The 16886-nt window shown below is 40.7% G+C and overlaps 1 protein-coding gene across 1 annotated transcript in view; it reads right to left on the minus strand.

Moving 5' to 3' along the window:
• Nucleotides 1–10338, minus strand: part of RFX6 (regulatory factor X6) — a 37737-nt gene extending 27399 nt beyond the window's left edge. Inside the window, exons 1-3 of the mRNA XM_074579368.1 lie at nt 9702–10338; nt 7861–7984; nt 6235–6296 (exon numbers count right to left, since the gene is read on the minus strand). Of these exons, the coding sequence (XP_074435469.1) occupies nt 6235–6296; nt 7861–7984; nt 9702–10279 (764 nt within the window). The 5' untranslated portion in view covers nt 10280–10338. The remainder of the gene's footprint in view (nt 1–6234; nt 6297–7860; nt 7985–9701) is intronic.
• Between the last annotated feature and the right edge of the window lie 6548 nt (nt 10339–16886).

The following is a 16886-nucleotide window of genomic DNA, read 5'->3' on the forward strand; positions in this document are numbered from 1 at the left end:
ACATAACACCACTAGATCGCAGGGGCACCTGGTGACCCAACGGAAGGCCAAAAGTTTCTCACCTCTTTCTTTACTGTTAGTTTTCTTGCCTCTTAAGCGTGCTTTTCTGAGGGAAGGTGATGGGGTGAACTGACCATTTTTAAATACCTGTTAATATTCAGAAGCTCAGATGCAGGACCACCTGCTGATAACAGTCCCCTTTTTATCCATTACAGTCAGAGTTGGCTGATCAAACCAAAGTGACACCTCAAGGTGGTTTAGGATGCCAATAGGACCTTTCATTAAATGTCATAATGCTAGACAGTTGACCATTTCACATACAGTACTGTGTCATCTATGTTGTGAATTAAAGTCTTGAAGGCTTTCAACCACTAGTTTTGGTTTAGGAGTATTAAACATGTAGACTTAGGCAAAAGACCTGGATCTGGAAACTCCTAATATTTGACAGAGTTTTGGCAAAAATGCTAAAGGCACAAACATTTCTTCTTCTTTCATAAAAACAAAGTAATTTTAGATGTGACACAAGAGGTACTAAAAATACACATGTATGGATTCTTTGAAATAACAGCATTTACTTAGTCTTGACATTGGAAAGGTTATGCATTGAACAGGATGCAAAACAAAACAGAGCTGTGACTGCTTCTTTAACAATGTTATCTGCACATTTGTCATTCACGATGTACGCAAGCAGTTGCCTACATCTCATTCCAACACCCTAAGTCTCCCAGTTTCAATCGCATGCTATTTTTTAAATTCTAAAAATAAAACTTCACACTTTCACCACAAATTTGGAATCTCCTCCTGCTAAAGCTGGAGTGGGCCAGAGACCAAGGAAAGGCATTACTTCTTTACAAAGTTAGAATTCGATATCTAGGTTATTCAACATCTAATTCAATATTAACACATTTGGGCTAGAAACGGGAAATGTTGTATGATTTGGATCCCCAGGTTTCCAGTAGTAGGCAAAAATACTTGGCCCTGCTCTGAAATGCCCCAAGATATCAGAATTCACCATTGCCACATTTTGTTATATAAAGAATAGATATTTTCAGTACCTATTCAGTGTGTCTTAAAGGCATAGCAGTTATCATTCTGACTTCTAAAAAATACAGCTTTCCAGTCATGACACAGAAGCAATTAAAAAAATTATAATCTGTACTTTTTAAGTTCTGTCTGGAATACACCATAGAGTAATAAGGTATAAAGATTTTTATTCTCTTACAAACCAAATTCATTAGCAAAACAGATTATTTTGGACTCCCTTTTCAGAGTAGCATATCCATCCCAAACACACGGATAACATCTTTAACCTACAACTTCAAGTACCCTCTTTTTGTCTCTTCATATGCATAGTTCTATGCGCATGTACAGTATATATGTGTTTTACTATGTTATACTTCTATTGTATAATTAATACAAGGAAATCAGTCATCATAAGGAACTTACTCTCAATTTTCTTAACGAACCTTTTAAAAACCAAACTGAACTGCTTTCCTCTTTTAATTTCAGTGGTTTGTTGTGACATATGTTCCTACGCAACTAGTAGCCCTGATTTTAGCATACACTGACACAAACGATAGCTGATAAGGAAATGATAGGCTTAAGCTGTTCAGGGACTTGCAATAACTTGTTATCACGGGGCCAGCTGCCATATCAGTTTTATTAACCCACTAAATCACTCCTAATAAATAAGATAATAGTTTTCAGACATGATGGATAAAAGCTAAGATTCATCATTGATCAAAGTCTGCAAAGAAATTAAATTGTAACTTGAGCTCAAACAGTCTTCAGTGTGTATGGACTGAGCAGTATGTGCATTTTGCTGAATAGCTGCTCCAGGTAATTCAGGTACCATGAAGATTATAACTAAATTCTAGCAGTGACCACAGTATGTTCAACATTACCTATGCAAAAAAGTGGATTGAGAACCTGCTGCACAGACAACTGTTGCTTATGAAATACTAATTTAAGAGCAGTTTGACATATTTGTTGTGCTGGGCCTTCTCCCACTCAGCAGGTATATAGAAAACGTCCCCTACATTCAGCAATCTGGAGTTATTAGCATGGGCATAAGAGTTGAATGAGCTTTGTTAACAAAATTATGTCCAATGTGTTGTACCTTCTTGGCCAAATATTTAAATGACTGTTTTAGTATTGATACTGTTGTACAAATGGGTTGTCAGATGTAAACACACAGAGAGACACTCTGACTCTGAGCATCAAAGTTCTAGTATTTATTAGACCCATTTTTAAGTCTCTCCTTTGCCCAGAACAGAAGATCACAAATGTTGCTTGGAATCAGAGGAGGAACTAACATTTGTATATCTACCCTACACCAAATCCAGTTTCCAAATCAAATTCATGCTTGTGAGAATGCTAGAAAGAACTTGGCCTTGTTTCAGCATGGGAGGAAAACAGTTTCTGTCACCTTGAAGGTGATGGAAAAGTGAACTGATTTTCTTTGCTTTCTTCTAATCACAGCCAGGCTCTATCGATACGTTACTGTGTACGCACGCAGCCTCCAGTAAGGCACTTTGTTCCTGGGGAGTTAGCTTTTCTTTGCGATATAAGAATAATGATTCCATTGGAGAGGAACTGCCATTTTCCTTTCATGCTTTTGCAACATCTGGCTCAGTAGAATCCTGGACAATGATCAGAGCTCCTAGGCAATACTACTGTATGAAACATCACTGTCAGGAATAGTTTGTATACTGTTACTGCTCCTACTAACATTATATGGAAATAATGATAGCAACAACAGAAATAAAATGTCACTAGATTACCATGCTTAAAAAAAATAGGATTTAATTGCTAGTATGAAGTATCTCTTACCAGTCCCAGTAACCCAGTTTTGCTTCACACAGAAACAGCTTACAACATTTAGAGTCCTTGTTGACATAAAAGTACAGGGTAACCAGACAGTTACTGAAACTTATGAACAGTCCATTAATTTGCTTATTAATTTAATGGAAATATTTCTGTAAATGATATTTGTGTGACTAGCTGCTACCTTGTAAAAGCAGAAATGAATTTGCTACTCAGTGAGTCTGGGGGGGAATATGGTCCACAACATCAGAGAGAGATTGAGAATCAGAGATTATTATTTATACTGTCAATTCTCTGTGACTACTTCCTGCTGTATTCAGTCTCTGAAGTGGAGATATTGTCACTTGTGCCTTTTGCGAGGTCCTTTTTGCACAGCAAGAACAATGTAAATGTATCTTAGTGGAAATGAGAATTGCACAGGAAAAGTCTCTGAGGAAAACTCCAATGAAAAAAAATAAGGAGAAACAAATGACAGATGTTCAAACAAAACCTGCTGATGCCTCATCCCTTTGAGGAAATTGTTCAAGAACAGTTAATCCGTATGAAAATATAGCACATAATACCACCAAGGTCAGTAGGGATATGGGATCTGCCAAAGAAATGTTGGGCATGAGATATTTCTGTGCTAATACTGTTAAATGTCTTAGAGAAAAGGGGAATATAGTGAAATGTTTCAACACAATTAATTCTGTAGCTAGATTCTCAGGTCAAAAACTAGATTTGAAATATACTCCTTTCCTTAATAGACATTGACTTACTGTGCTTTAAATTCTGCAAACAGATGATACATTTTGGGAGTCTGGATCTTGATTGGATCTTATTTATCAATTCATTAGATATGTCAGATCAAAAATAAAATGAGCATTTGGGAGACTTTTGCCCTTATATTATCTCATTCATTATAACTCAAAGGGGCTTCTGCAAATATGTTGGGTTATGAACCTAAGACTTAACCAAGGCATTGATGAATTAGTAGGTTGTCAAATATTCCTGCACAGACTGTGAACACCAGATCTCTTAAAATGTTGAATACAGCAAATGTCCATTTGCAAAGCTGACTAAGTCTACAGCAGCTTATGCCTGTAACCATAGCTGAACTTCACAACAGACAATATATGAAATCCCTCTTTTCCCTTATAAATAACCTTTCTAATAGTAACTCTCCTCAAAACCCCTCTATTCAGCACCTATAGGCCATCTACAAAAAGAGAAATGAACTTCAGTTCCAGTGTTCCTCTATACAATACAGACTGTGTACTCTCTCCTGAAAAAAAATCAATGGATTATGAATTTGTAAGGCTGTCACAGAAACTATGTAAGAACTGTCCTCTGTTAAGAAAGGAAAAATATTTTATGTGTTTTATTTCACAGAATCACAGAATGGTAGGGGTTGGAAGGGACCTCTAGAGACCATCTAGCCCAAACCCCCTGCTGAAGCAAGGGGAGGTATTTCCTTTGGATTTTATTTTTATTAATGATTATTTAAAATAAATACCCAAGACTCAAGAAATAAAATGTCTTTGTAAAACTTTGGAATTTAAATTCTTCCCCACCTTCGTTTATATCGCAACAAAACCTAAAATTCACAAATGACATCTCCAATGCATTCTTCAGCAATACTAAGGTGGAATCAACTGGCTATTTCCTGTATTTCTAAGGCAGGAAGAAAACTAAGCATAACAACATCAAACTAACCGCCAAAATTATAAAAGTAAACAATGCATCTTTCAGACATTCCTAATATATTGCAAAGCGCTTTGGAAAAAACACAATCTGGTAGGTCTTTTTCCTTTTCAGTCTCCTTTCATTTTGAGTTTTCGTATAAATTACTGAAAGGCAAGAGTAACTTTGTCTTTGAAGGCTAAGTCTTTCAAAATAAAGATTTTCCCAAACAATCATAATGTTTGAGTTTCTTCTATTATTACCAATATTCTGGTTTTCTATCTTATTAATTAGCAAAATGTTTCTTTGCTAATTTTCTGGGTTTTAGTTTTCTTTCAGTAAACCACCAATTCTTTGTGCTTTCTTCTATAAGTCAAGGATAGTTTCATGAGCCTTATTCAGTAAACACATAAACACATTTGTAATTTCAAGCATGAGAAAAATCCTAGGGATACTCACGTATTTAAAGGCATGCATCTCCTAAAATATAGGCATTAATAATAAATGTTTAATTCAATGTATACACAGAAAGCTGGACACAATATCTATCCTGATTTGCTCCACATATCAATGTCTTATTTTTAGGAAAACCTGTTTTGAAATCAATAGAAAAATACAGATAAGGGTCTGGTCTAAACTTGATTTGGGATTGAAAACCAGCAAGTTTTTGGAGAGTTGCTTTAAAAGAAAAAAATTATTTAACTAGTCCTATTTTATGTAGAATGGTGTGGGCACAGTATTTAGCTTTAAATATTTTTTAAAAGTGGATATTGATAAACACTGAAATAACAATTTAAAGCACAAGACTTGGAAAAGCTCAGAGCCAGTCTTGATTTGAGGTGATACAGAAAACTGTTGCACTTGTGACTCCCCAGAGATAGAAGTTTCCTAGAATTACCTAACTTGTAGCTTGAGACTAGCAATACCCTAGAGCATTATTTTGACTTCTCCACATTCCTTACATCAATACATTGCACAGTTTTTCATTTGCTTAAGAAGTAGCATTGTTCTGATAAAAAACAAAATCAGATTGAAGACAACTCATCAGTCCTTCTTAGCAGTCTTAATATCAGGACGTAGGAGGGAGGGTGGATGTAAGGGAATACGTTGTTACCACTGTTCACCACAGTTTTACAATAACTTTATCATGGCCAAAAGCATAGTGCCAGAACCAGAATTAATAAAAATTTCACCACAGGTGATATATGATTATCTGTAATCTATTCTCACAGCCTAGTATTCCACAGATCAAATATGCAAATTGGATGCATTATTTATGAAAGGACTGCACTATAGGTTGTGTACTTTTCTGAGTTTTTATAAATTACCCACAACAAAGAGCAGATGTACACCTTCTTCTCAATTTAAGACAATGCTTTTCTCTAGTGTCTTTAAATTAATCCATACTGTTGCACATTATTTATAGAAAGATGAACAGCTGTAACAAAAATATATGTATTATACAATTTTTTTTAATACATATCATTTTGACATATATTTGCAACAATGCATGTCTGTAAAAAAATGTCAAGTTTTAGAAGCTTAATCAGTTTAATTTTAGAAATTATGCCTGCAGTGATGTTTTCAAACTCTCTATCAGTTTCATCATGTACATGGAAGTTATCACTTGCATCTTATCATCTGAATAAACGCACCTGCCAATTAGTATATATTATGGAAACATGGAAATACATGTCATTCCTAGAATGTATTCTGTAAGTGGAAACGTAGGAAATTGTGCCTTACTTTGAATGGCCCCTTGTTCCAAGCCGCCTTGTGGTAAGGAGAGGGAATTTCTGTCGAATAGTCTAAGGAGAAAATAACTGTATTAATTTCTAACATTGGTATATGTTCTTCGCAGTGAAAAACCGTAGTGAAACTTTTTCAGTGTTCAGTGAAAAATTTTCAGTGAAAAAACTGTAGTGTAAATATGTGGTCTAATGCAGTCCATGAATAAATATTTCTGACACTTATGTCACAACATAAACTACTAAGCATGTTTTATTCTGCAGGGGTCCTCCTGTCCTCCTCCATCTCACTGTGTACCTCCAGTCTTCCTACCCATAAACTCCTTCCCACCTGTTCTTCTTTTCTGTTATCACTTCTACAACATAAAATCTAGTTTTCTTCTCCCGAATTCTGTCCCATTCAGGTCCCTAAAGTACAACCATATCTTCTGCTTCAGAGATCTAAACAGAACCAGGGAAAGATCTGGCCTCGAGCTACTCTATTTTCAAAGGCAAACAATGAAAAATAAACTGATTTTTTATTTGAAAAGTGTGATCTGATGGTTAAAGCAAGCAAATATTTGCCTCATGGGTATTTCTGTGTCCTCCACTACCAAAGCACTGGACAGTCTTAAACATATTTATGCTCACTGAAACCCTCTGAAAGTTTCTGTTAGCTCTGCGCTGGACATAGAAAATTCATATTATGTGATTTAATCCAAGTCAAGCAAAACATTCTGTCACTGGACTCCTGAGATTGAGATTAGTGTCCTAAAAATGTCCTTCTTTTCCTGTAAAGAATGATGCTTAAGGCAAAAGGTTTATTAAGTAAAAAAGTAATTCAGTAATAGAGGTAAATCTAATAGATACATCTAATAGATAAATCACTGTCTAAGCAATGTTTAAATAGAAGCCTGTTGTCTTCCTGATTTATACTGAAACTGTGTAATGAAAATTAGACATACACTTTCTCAGTATATCCAATTCAAGCGAAAAAAAATTAGTAAGTGAACATTTTATGAACAGGATTTTAAATCCATTATTAATATTTAATTAAATTAATGCATTTTGCTATGTATGAACAATGACTAGATCAGTAGTGTTTAAAAAAAGATGATCCTTGAAGCATTTTTGGTTTCCTGTTTCACCAACTACTCAGGATTTAATTTGGAGAGTTCACATCTCCCTTTCATTAAATGCTTTCAGGATTAATTGTAGGGAAGGGTAGAAAAGAGGATGAATCAACAATTTTTCATTCAGGAGCTCTTTGTGTTATTAATTTTTATTCCCCTTCTTATATTGCTTCTTGTGTCACATCTCACTTTACACTGCCTTTAGTATAATTAAAAGTGTCTTCCATGGCAGATCTGGGTTTGCGGAAAGAACCTTATTAATGTCATCATCAAAAAGGAAAAAAAAAAAAAAGCTCGCAGAGAGAATACCTTTTTTGTATGAAATAACAATAAATCAAAGGGAATTTCAGATTCATCCTCCTAAAGCTGATGGTACAGTGTAGTTAGTCTGATTCCATGTACATTAACAGTAGAAAACATGTGAATTTGAGAAGAATTTTGACTCAGGTGTACTAAATTGTGATTCTATCACAGAATTAATCTAACAAATTATGAAGGCATTTACTCTTTACCTTCCCAAAAGTTGCAGCACAGGCAGGTTCCAGCTTCTCTTTTCTGCAGAAGTCTAAATAATGTGCATAAAGGATGCATCTTGGTAAACAAACTCCTTCACAGACAATGTAGTTTTCTTCCAGCCTGTACAGGGAAAGAAGCTGCCAGAGTAAGGAGCAACATGCCATGTCTCCCGATTTTATTTTCCTTCTGGTTTTTGGTACTGCCCTCTTTTTTTTTTTTTTTTTATTTTACCAAAGAATTCCACAAAAGCACACAGATGACTTTCTCCCGGAGAAGACAAACACTGGAGACTGACTCCACACTTGGTGCTTAGGTTAGTTGCAGAATATGGAAAACCTGGGGCCAGGTTCCTTTTCTTAAAGAATCTTTTTCAATGTCTGCACTTTTTTTGCTTTACATAAATAATTAAGTGATTATTTAAAAGCCAGCCTTGCTTTGAAAATAAGAGCACTAACTGACTACAAAAGACTCCGGTTTAAGTCTGTCCTTTGAATAGAGCAGGGGTTTGAACTTGCATCTTCTGTCCTACTGTATCTTTAACACCTGGGCAAACATCTCTTTTCTTCCTACTTTTGCTTTTTAATTTCCATGATGGATCTGAAACTGTTTCTTGACTGAACCACACTGAAAAGCAAAGAACTGGCTTTTTCTGAAGGGGGTGCATTTTTATGTATTTTCCAAATCAGTTTACAGAATACAAGTGCCTAGTGATGGTCATTAAAGTAAAATTTTAAAAACTGAAGTATAAAACTGGCTGTCTTCACCTGAACTCCCAGTAACAGCTGGGTATTTCGCTGTTTTCCTGTTTCTTTTCTTTATCAGTTTACATTATTTGCCAATCCTGGGATGATATGCAATAAATGTATTTCTCAAATTACACAAATCTGTAAGAAAATACTGTGTAGTAAGCGCTGCATACTGAATAATTTTGCACTGACTCACCAGACTCAAATCCTTACAATTTATGCTCAGAAGTGGGACATAAACTAGACTAAGAAACTGGGTAATTTGGATTACTCTCGTTTTTCAGTTGGAAGGAAAACAAATATCTAGATTTACAGTCTGCACTTGGTAAATAAGTTCCCATTTAATTCAACAGCACTCCTCGTTAATTTCAAGTGTGATTTAATAGAAACATTTATCAATTAATGACTGCAGAATTTGACCTCTTATTTGGGTAATTTTTTGCCCAAATAAAATGAGGCAAAGTTAGGGCTTCCACGGATGGTACAATACAATGTAAAAAATATATTACAAGACAGTGAAAATCTTTTATAGCCTTAAAGGATAATTAAAACAGCCATTCATAAAAACTGCCATAGCCTTAAAGGATAATTAAAACACCCGTTCACTAATGTCATTCTTAAGTAACGTTTCATTTCTACATTTTTTCGATACATTTCGTCAATAGCCACGTACTGTGAGAATCTGGCAGAGATTTCTGTTAACTGATAAACCTCTGCTCATTTAAAAAAAATCAATCAGAAATTCGGAGGTGGATGTCCTCATTTGTAGATGAGCCCTACTCGGGGAAAAAAAAAAAAACAAACCAACAACAAAACAAAACAAAAAAAACCCAAACAAAACAAAACCAAAAAAAAACCCAACCAAAAACCCACCAAAACCAGCTAACCGAACATCCCACAACCCCACAAATGACACCTATTTCTAAAAGAGCGGCGGGATGTAACCCTCCATGCCGGCTCAGCATTTACAGAAGGGTCTCTCCGGGCCCGAGGGACCCGCCGGCCGGGTCCCGCCGCTGGCAGGGCGGGGAAGACGCGGGGTGTCCCGGCCGAGCTGTGCCCGGGGGCCGGAGCCGGAGCCAGGTGCCTACCATTGCAGGGTGAGCTGCGTCTGCTTCTTCTTGTCCTTCATGATCTGCGTGATGCTCCTCTTCGCAGACGGGCTCCGCTCGGCGGCTTTTAGCGCGCCGTCGCCGGGATCCGCATCCTCTTCTTCCGAGGAGAGGGTTTGGCTACCGAAGCGTGTTTCTGAGCGCCGGCAGCGGAGGGACAAGAAGAGAAGCCCGAGGGCATCGTTACGGGCCGGGCAGCACCCGCCGCCTCCGTCCCGGCGCCACTGCGGCCCCGCGGGAGCCCGTTTAACAGCCCGAGGGGTCGAGCCGCGCCCGCCCGGCCTCGCGTCCCCGCCGGACCCCGGGCAGCAGCGACAGGGGCTGACAAGGGACCGGCTGCCGGCATCCCGCCGCTTACCTGACTTGATGCCGGCGGGCAGCGCCGGCTCTGGGAGCCCCCTCTGGGCGCCCGCCGCGGCGCACAGCCCCTCCTGGGCGAAGGGCAGCAAGCCTCGGCCCACCAAGCCGGCGTAGCACTCCTCCGGCGCGGCGGAGGGCACGGCCTGCGCCGCCGGCAGGTGCAGAAAGGCGTCCTCTTGCTCGGGTCCCTTGGCCATGCTCCTTCACCGGCGCCTGGTCTGCCCCGCCGCCGCGCAGGCGGCGCCCATGGGCGGCGGGAGGGGACGGGACGGGACGGGGGCGGCGGCGGCCTTAGGGCGCGGGGGGCACCGGCTGGGGCATGGGCGGCGCCGGGCCTTCGAGCGGGGCTCTGGCAGCTCGGCGGGAGACGGTGTCAGCCGAGCGCCGGGGCCGGCAGCGTGAGGGGAGGAGAGGCGGTGCGGGGGCGGCGGGGGACGGGTGTGCCCTACGGCGCCTCGCCGGGAGGCGGCATGGCTCCCTTGCTGGCAGAGGCGGCCGGGCCCTGCGGGCGCCACTCCCTCCTCAGGACAGCTCCCCCGCGCCCGCCGAGGGGGCTCCGCCTCGGACGGGGTCCCGGAGGTGTCCCCCCGTCCCTGCCTCCCGCCTCCCCGCCCACCGCCGTGCTCAGTCGGGCCGGCGGCGCCCGGCCGAGAGGGGACAGCGCATGGCTGGAGGCCCCGGGAGGTTCAGGGGAGCCGGCCCGGAGCGAATCTGCCGGGTACTTAATGATTAACTGCCGCCGGCGGTGGCTGTCCCTTGTGTCGGGGAGTAGCTCTTGGCAGTAGCTCCCCTCATCCCTTCACGGCAGAGGGCGGCCGCGGGGGGTCCCCTCATCCCCACCGGCTGAGGCTCTCTTGAGAGCCACAAGGCCAAGAAGGGGAGCGGGCCATGGCCAGCAGGCCATGGGCGCCTCCTGGACACCGCAGTTGTTGTCAGTGTTTCATTGTTTCCCAGTGTAATTTTGTGTCAGTTGGAACAAAACATCCTGATTTTTGTACAAATAAATCCCATTGATCTGGCAGACGTGTCTTTGCTTTGCTCCGTTTTGGCACGCTGACTGAGAGACATGGTGGGGGACAATCACAGAAAGGAGGTCCCTGCTTTTTCCAGAGGGCTAAGTTGTCAGTAGGATGGAAAATTAGCATCTTGCGCATCATGCTCCTCCTAGATAAGGGCTGGGAAATTGTAGTATGGCTTGTGGTGGCAAGCAGCCCTGAAACACTGTATCAGGTGAATGCTAGAGGCATTCTTTTAGCCATCAAGTAGTGTTGGGTTGTCACAGACACAAAGCTTGTGAAGAGCTCTTCTTCCTTCTGCTCTCTTAGAATCATAGAATTGTCTGGAGTGGAAGTCAGATCATTGAGTCCAACTGTTAACCTAACGCTGCCAAAACCACCACTAAACCATGTCCCTGAGCACCACGTCTATCTGTCTTTTAAATACCTCCAGGGATGGCGACTCCAACATTTCCCTGGGCAGCCTGTTCCAATGTTGGATAACCCTTGCACCTCAAGTCATGGGTCCCACCAGCAGTACAAATATTATCACTTCCACTCCTGCACAGATGCATTATCAGAGCAGATATCAGCTATATTGCATCTGTATTTAACAAAACCCCAGGTGTGCCCATATGTGCCAAAAGGTCCAAACCCCAGTCATAAGTATGAATGACGGACTTGAGAAATGAGGAAGACCTGTGAGAGAGTCTCAGACTCAAAAATGGCATTTAGTCTAAACTTTCTGCTGCTTCTACTTACACCTCTTCCCTTAACTGTGTAAAATATACTTCCTTCCCTACTGGCTACTCTATTCAAACACTTCTTCACTGTTCCCATGTCCCCTTCTTACTTTATATGTGACGCTATACATGACTTTGTCCATATGCCTATGTTCATACATTACTTTGTCAGTGTATCAGTTCTCAGCATAACTCACTGAGACAGTTCAGCTTCTGATTTCAATGGCTTTGTTTTGAGGTTACGGTAAAATTGTATTTGACCCTCTGACTTTTGGCTGACACAAGTGCTTCAGAATTTGGCCCATGGGGATCAATATTTCTACAGTATACAAGTATACGGCATAACAAAATTTCCCAGCTGCTAATTATTGTGTTGAAAGTGTTGTGAGCCAAATCCAATGTGTCATTGTCTTTCTAGTAATATGGAGCTAAATGTAGTTATTTGTTGTGTTAGAGCAGGTTTCTCCTTTGCTATGATGTCAGGATATCCTCGGTAATGCTGATGGATTCTAGCCACCGTCAGCACAGGGATTAACTGAGTGAGGGATCTGGTCCAGGGACCAGTTAGTGTCCACCCTGGGGCAACAACCGTTCGTAGTCCCTTCCTGTTCCTTCTGAGGGCCAGGCACTGATTTAATTAGCTTTACATGAAACTGATGATGATTTTAAGAGCTTTTTCAGTAAACAGAAGTTCTCCTTGCACCTAGTAACCTTTTCTGGCTCATACAAACCATCCCCTTCTTGTCCTTTCAAAGCCAGCGAAAGGTTGTTGTGTGGTGTTACCAGCTTCATATAAAACTAAGCTCATGTTTGCGGTAGTAAAGAAAGAAAAGTGTACAGGCCAGTGCTCCTAAGTAAACACATAATGTTTAAAGTATGCATGAGAATAGGTACATCATGGAGTGCTAATATGTGAGCAAACATATCTACTCTAGAATTAATAGAAATAAGGGATTTTATTAATAAGTAACATACAATAAATTAAACATAAAGTATTTTCCTCTGACAGGGACAGATAATGCTCTTTAATAAATTCAAATTGTTTTAAAAAGGTTCTATATGAAATCATTGGCAATTAAAGTAATATATAGGATGGAAAGATTAATCATGGCAAGCAAAGGGAAATCGTGGTGTTTGAGTTGTTCACTCATGCAGCAATAAAACAGCCAAATCCTTTTGCTTTACAGAAAATATTTTTGCTGTAGTTGGAGGTTGGTGCTGTATCTGTTTACAAAGTCACAGGGGCTGCTGCTCAGCTGAGCCAGCTTATACCCTGGTCATTATGGGCCTGTCCCTCCTGTTGAGACCAGGGCTATAGGTGAGCTTGGCAATGTGGACATAACGGTCTTCAAGTTCAGTGTGTCATCCTCTGCCACTTATTCCTGCTGATGTTCTTGAAATTTTTCCTTATTCTCTCATTCAGTCTTATTTTCGCAGTCATGGACTATAGTCCTTAAAGACTTAATGGACTGATAGAGGTCATCTTGTCCATCCCACCCCCTTGCAGTGGAAACAAGGCAGGATTATAGACAGGTATCGTTATACCTATATGATTCCCAAAACTTTGGCTCACTTGTTCTAAAAGCTCTCTGGTGATGGAGGGTCACATCATACCCAGATCATCTGTGAATGAAAAATGTTTATTAGTGTCAAACAGTCTCCCTTCAGCTTGTGTCCAATGCTTCTTTTTTCTGTCTATCTAAGAACATAATTACTCTTGTTCTGTTTTCATCATTCTTTCAGTATTTGGGGACTGTTATCATGTCTCCTCTCTGACTCTCTGTTATTTCATTATTTACAAAAACCCCAGTATGATTAAATTGACTGTACCAGTTTCTTGTATCTCCTTGTGTCTTCCAGTGTTTCTCCTGCCTCCTAACTCTTTTCAACTTATTTTTTTCTCTCTGCTTTAACTTATTTTTGCCTTTTTGTATCACAATGGAAAGTTACTTTTCCATTCCTCAGAGTATACCTACTCCACAGTCACCACATCATGCTTTGCTGTCAGGGAGTTCTCAGAGTAGTTTTAATTGTCGTATTTCTCGTACCTGCAAGGTACATCTGTGGTATTTTACTGGCACTGTGGAACTCCCAACATGGACTGCCAAATCCAGCCAAAAACCCCAGGGAGTTGTTCACGGGTTTGCAACCTCAAGTAACTATCTTTGCCACTTCGCAATTTTATAACTTTCTTAAAAATCGTGATACCTTCACACTCTTGTGACTAGAACAATTGCCCTAGCTTTGGTCTTTGTCTTCTATCTTACTAATTTCATCCCTTATTAGCTTCTTTCAGACCATTCCTGCTTCCATGCCATTCCTACCATTCTCTTTCTTCCATTTTCAAGTTCATTTACCTGTCTGCTGAGCCAGACTTCAACTCTACCTTCAGTAGATACCTTTGCTGTTATTTATCTGCCTGACTTCACTAGAACCTTTGCCTCACTAATGCATTCTGAAGTACCTATTCCAGCATAAGCAAATCACCACAAGTCCATCTTCTGTTTGCCGGACATTAAATGCGAGAAGTTGTCCCACCTGCCTATTGAAGGTGTTGATTTGAGGCAACTGAAAAGATCTCTTACAAAGTAGCTAGCACATTGTGTCCTACTCTTTTTACCTCAAGGAGTTAATTCCTAGTTTTCTCTTGTTTGATGTAATCGCAGAAGCATCCTGATGTAAAGGTCATATTTCATATAAACAAAATACACTGCTTTTATTTTACTGCTTAGCATTCTTATCCTTGTACTCTCTTCCAAGGCTAGTCTCATGGCTAGAAAAGTGCTCTGAGTCCTTTTTAGCAAACACCTCTAAGCTGCAAGCCCAAAATTTATAAAATGGATTCCATGCTAGAAACAAATCTTTGGGATCTAACTCAAATTTTAAGGTATTGTCCATCTTCAGCCGTGATGCATTTAAAAGAATGACTCTTGGACTAACCTTCCTGCAGCAGGGACTGCTTTTCTCCCTGCACTGTGCGAGAATTGGCACAGCAGCATCTAACAAATACTGTGGCAGATGGGGAGAATATCCTCGCGTTTCAGTTGATTACTGGTAGATGTTCTGCAGGTGTCTTAGGAGCCAAAGAAGCAGTAATTTTAGAGCAAGATATTTCATATTTTGCCTAAAAAAGCAGATATTTAAGGTAGTAATGCCGTAAGGAATAAAAGCCTTTCCCAAAAGCTAAATCTGATTCTCCTCTGTGTCAAACTTGCTGTCACAGCTGAGAAGAGGGAGGTTTCAAGTTTCCCAGGAAGTTGGGAACACGGCTCCCATCCTGTGTTAGTCAGGAGACTAGGTTCTGCTAAGCAGTGCCTTAGACATGGGGATGGGAAACACTTCTTCAGCATTTCCTGACACTAGAATCAAACAGCACTGTGCAATGCTGAACTGTTTGTAGATGCGGCCAGGGCAGTTTGTGTAGACCTGGCATATAATTTTCTTTTTCTCGTCATTAACTCTGCATTTGAGCTCTTGGTGACTTTATTGTTTGGTACAAGATGCAGAATAAAGTGAGCGAGAGAGCACTGGGACCTCCTAGTCTTCTTTCACTGGTGCCCGCCAACAGGACAAGGTGGAACACTGGAACATGAAGAAAAACTTTACTTTGAGGGTTACAGAGCACTGGGACAGGCTGCCCAGAGAGGTCGTGGGTCTCCTCTGGAGATATTCAAACCCGCTTGGATGCATTCCTGTCCAACCTGCTCTAGGTGAACCTGATTTGGCAGGGAGGTCAGACTGGATGATCTCCAAAGGTCCCTTCCAACCCCTACCATTCTGTGATTCCGTGATTCTCCTGTTCCTGGAATTAAGAGACTGACTATTCCAACACACAGCCTCTCCCTAGCTCAATCCTCTTTTGAGATCCACACACCCTCTCTGAGTGGTGGCTCTGTGTGCTCTAGCTCTTTGCTGGAGCAAAGGAGGAACAGAAAAAGCTAAGGCAGGTGGGCAATCCTACCCACTGTTTGAACCCCCTGCTGCTGGACTGGACAGTCCACCCAAGATCTGTGATCTCAGCCTCTGGGAGACGGAAGGGAGGGGGCAGATGCAAAGTTGGGCTAGCCGGAGCCATAAGTACCACAGACATTACAGCACCGCTGAAGCCTAGGAACTTTTATTATCATTTTGGTGGTGTGTCCATTGAGAATTGGGGTCCTATCAATATTGCTCATCACTCACTGAAATCTAAATTATGAAGTAGAACTGTTAAAACATACATCCACATATATCTGTTTATTATTTTCCTATTCAAAAATTGTGCTATGTTAATTGCAATCATGTCCGTGGACATGAAGCATGGGATACATCTTGTTTAACTTTGTTTCAGAGTTAGTTTTCTGAGTCTAAACTGGTCACCTCAGTCTCCCTTTATAGTCAATGGAGAAGAAAAGGTGTCTGCAAGGGATAATTCATACCAGGCACATCACACACCGAAACAAGTTGTCCTCTTGCAAATCTGTTGTTCCTCCTTGTCTGTACTGAGAGCCTATAAAGTTTTGCTTAGCTTTAGGTGAATTTTGTAATAGTGTAATCCCACTAAAATTCAACAGATTCTGTTACACATCCTGGAGCGTTTTCAGATACATGTGCTCTGCAGCACCGTAGAATTATTGTTCATCATTTACAAGTGAAAGATCTTTTATATCAGCACTCCGGTATTGCACTATGTCATCTTGATGCAAGGTTCCTTTTCCTTGTTGCCAACACAGCACATTGAAACAAAATGTTTTCACCTTTACTTACAGTAACAACAATTTACTTGAGGGATTCTGTGTGTTGAACTGAAAAAGGTCTGGAAGATAAATGCAGCAATAGAAATACAATTTGTTATTGATCTGTTCCTGTGTAACTTCATGATGTTTACGTAAGTATTGGAAATGGTTTCACCTCATATATTTGGTAGACTCTACCACCTCTTTCTTTCCAAATATGCTGACAGTACAATAACAGTACAGTATGGTACATACCAGTATTCCACAAGGAAATGATAATTTCTCATTATCATTAGTCTTTGTCATTCTCTTTGCCTTTCCGAAGCTCCATTTCTGATTTCCCATGACTCA

This window comes from Larus michahellis, chromosome 3 (assembly GCF_964199755.1).
Source record: "Larus michahellis chromosome 3, bLarMic1.1, whole genome shotgun sequence".
NCBI lineage: Eukaryota > Metazoa > Chordata > Aves > Charadriiformes > Laridae > Larus > Larus michahellis.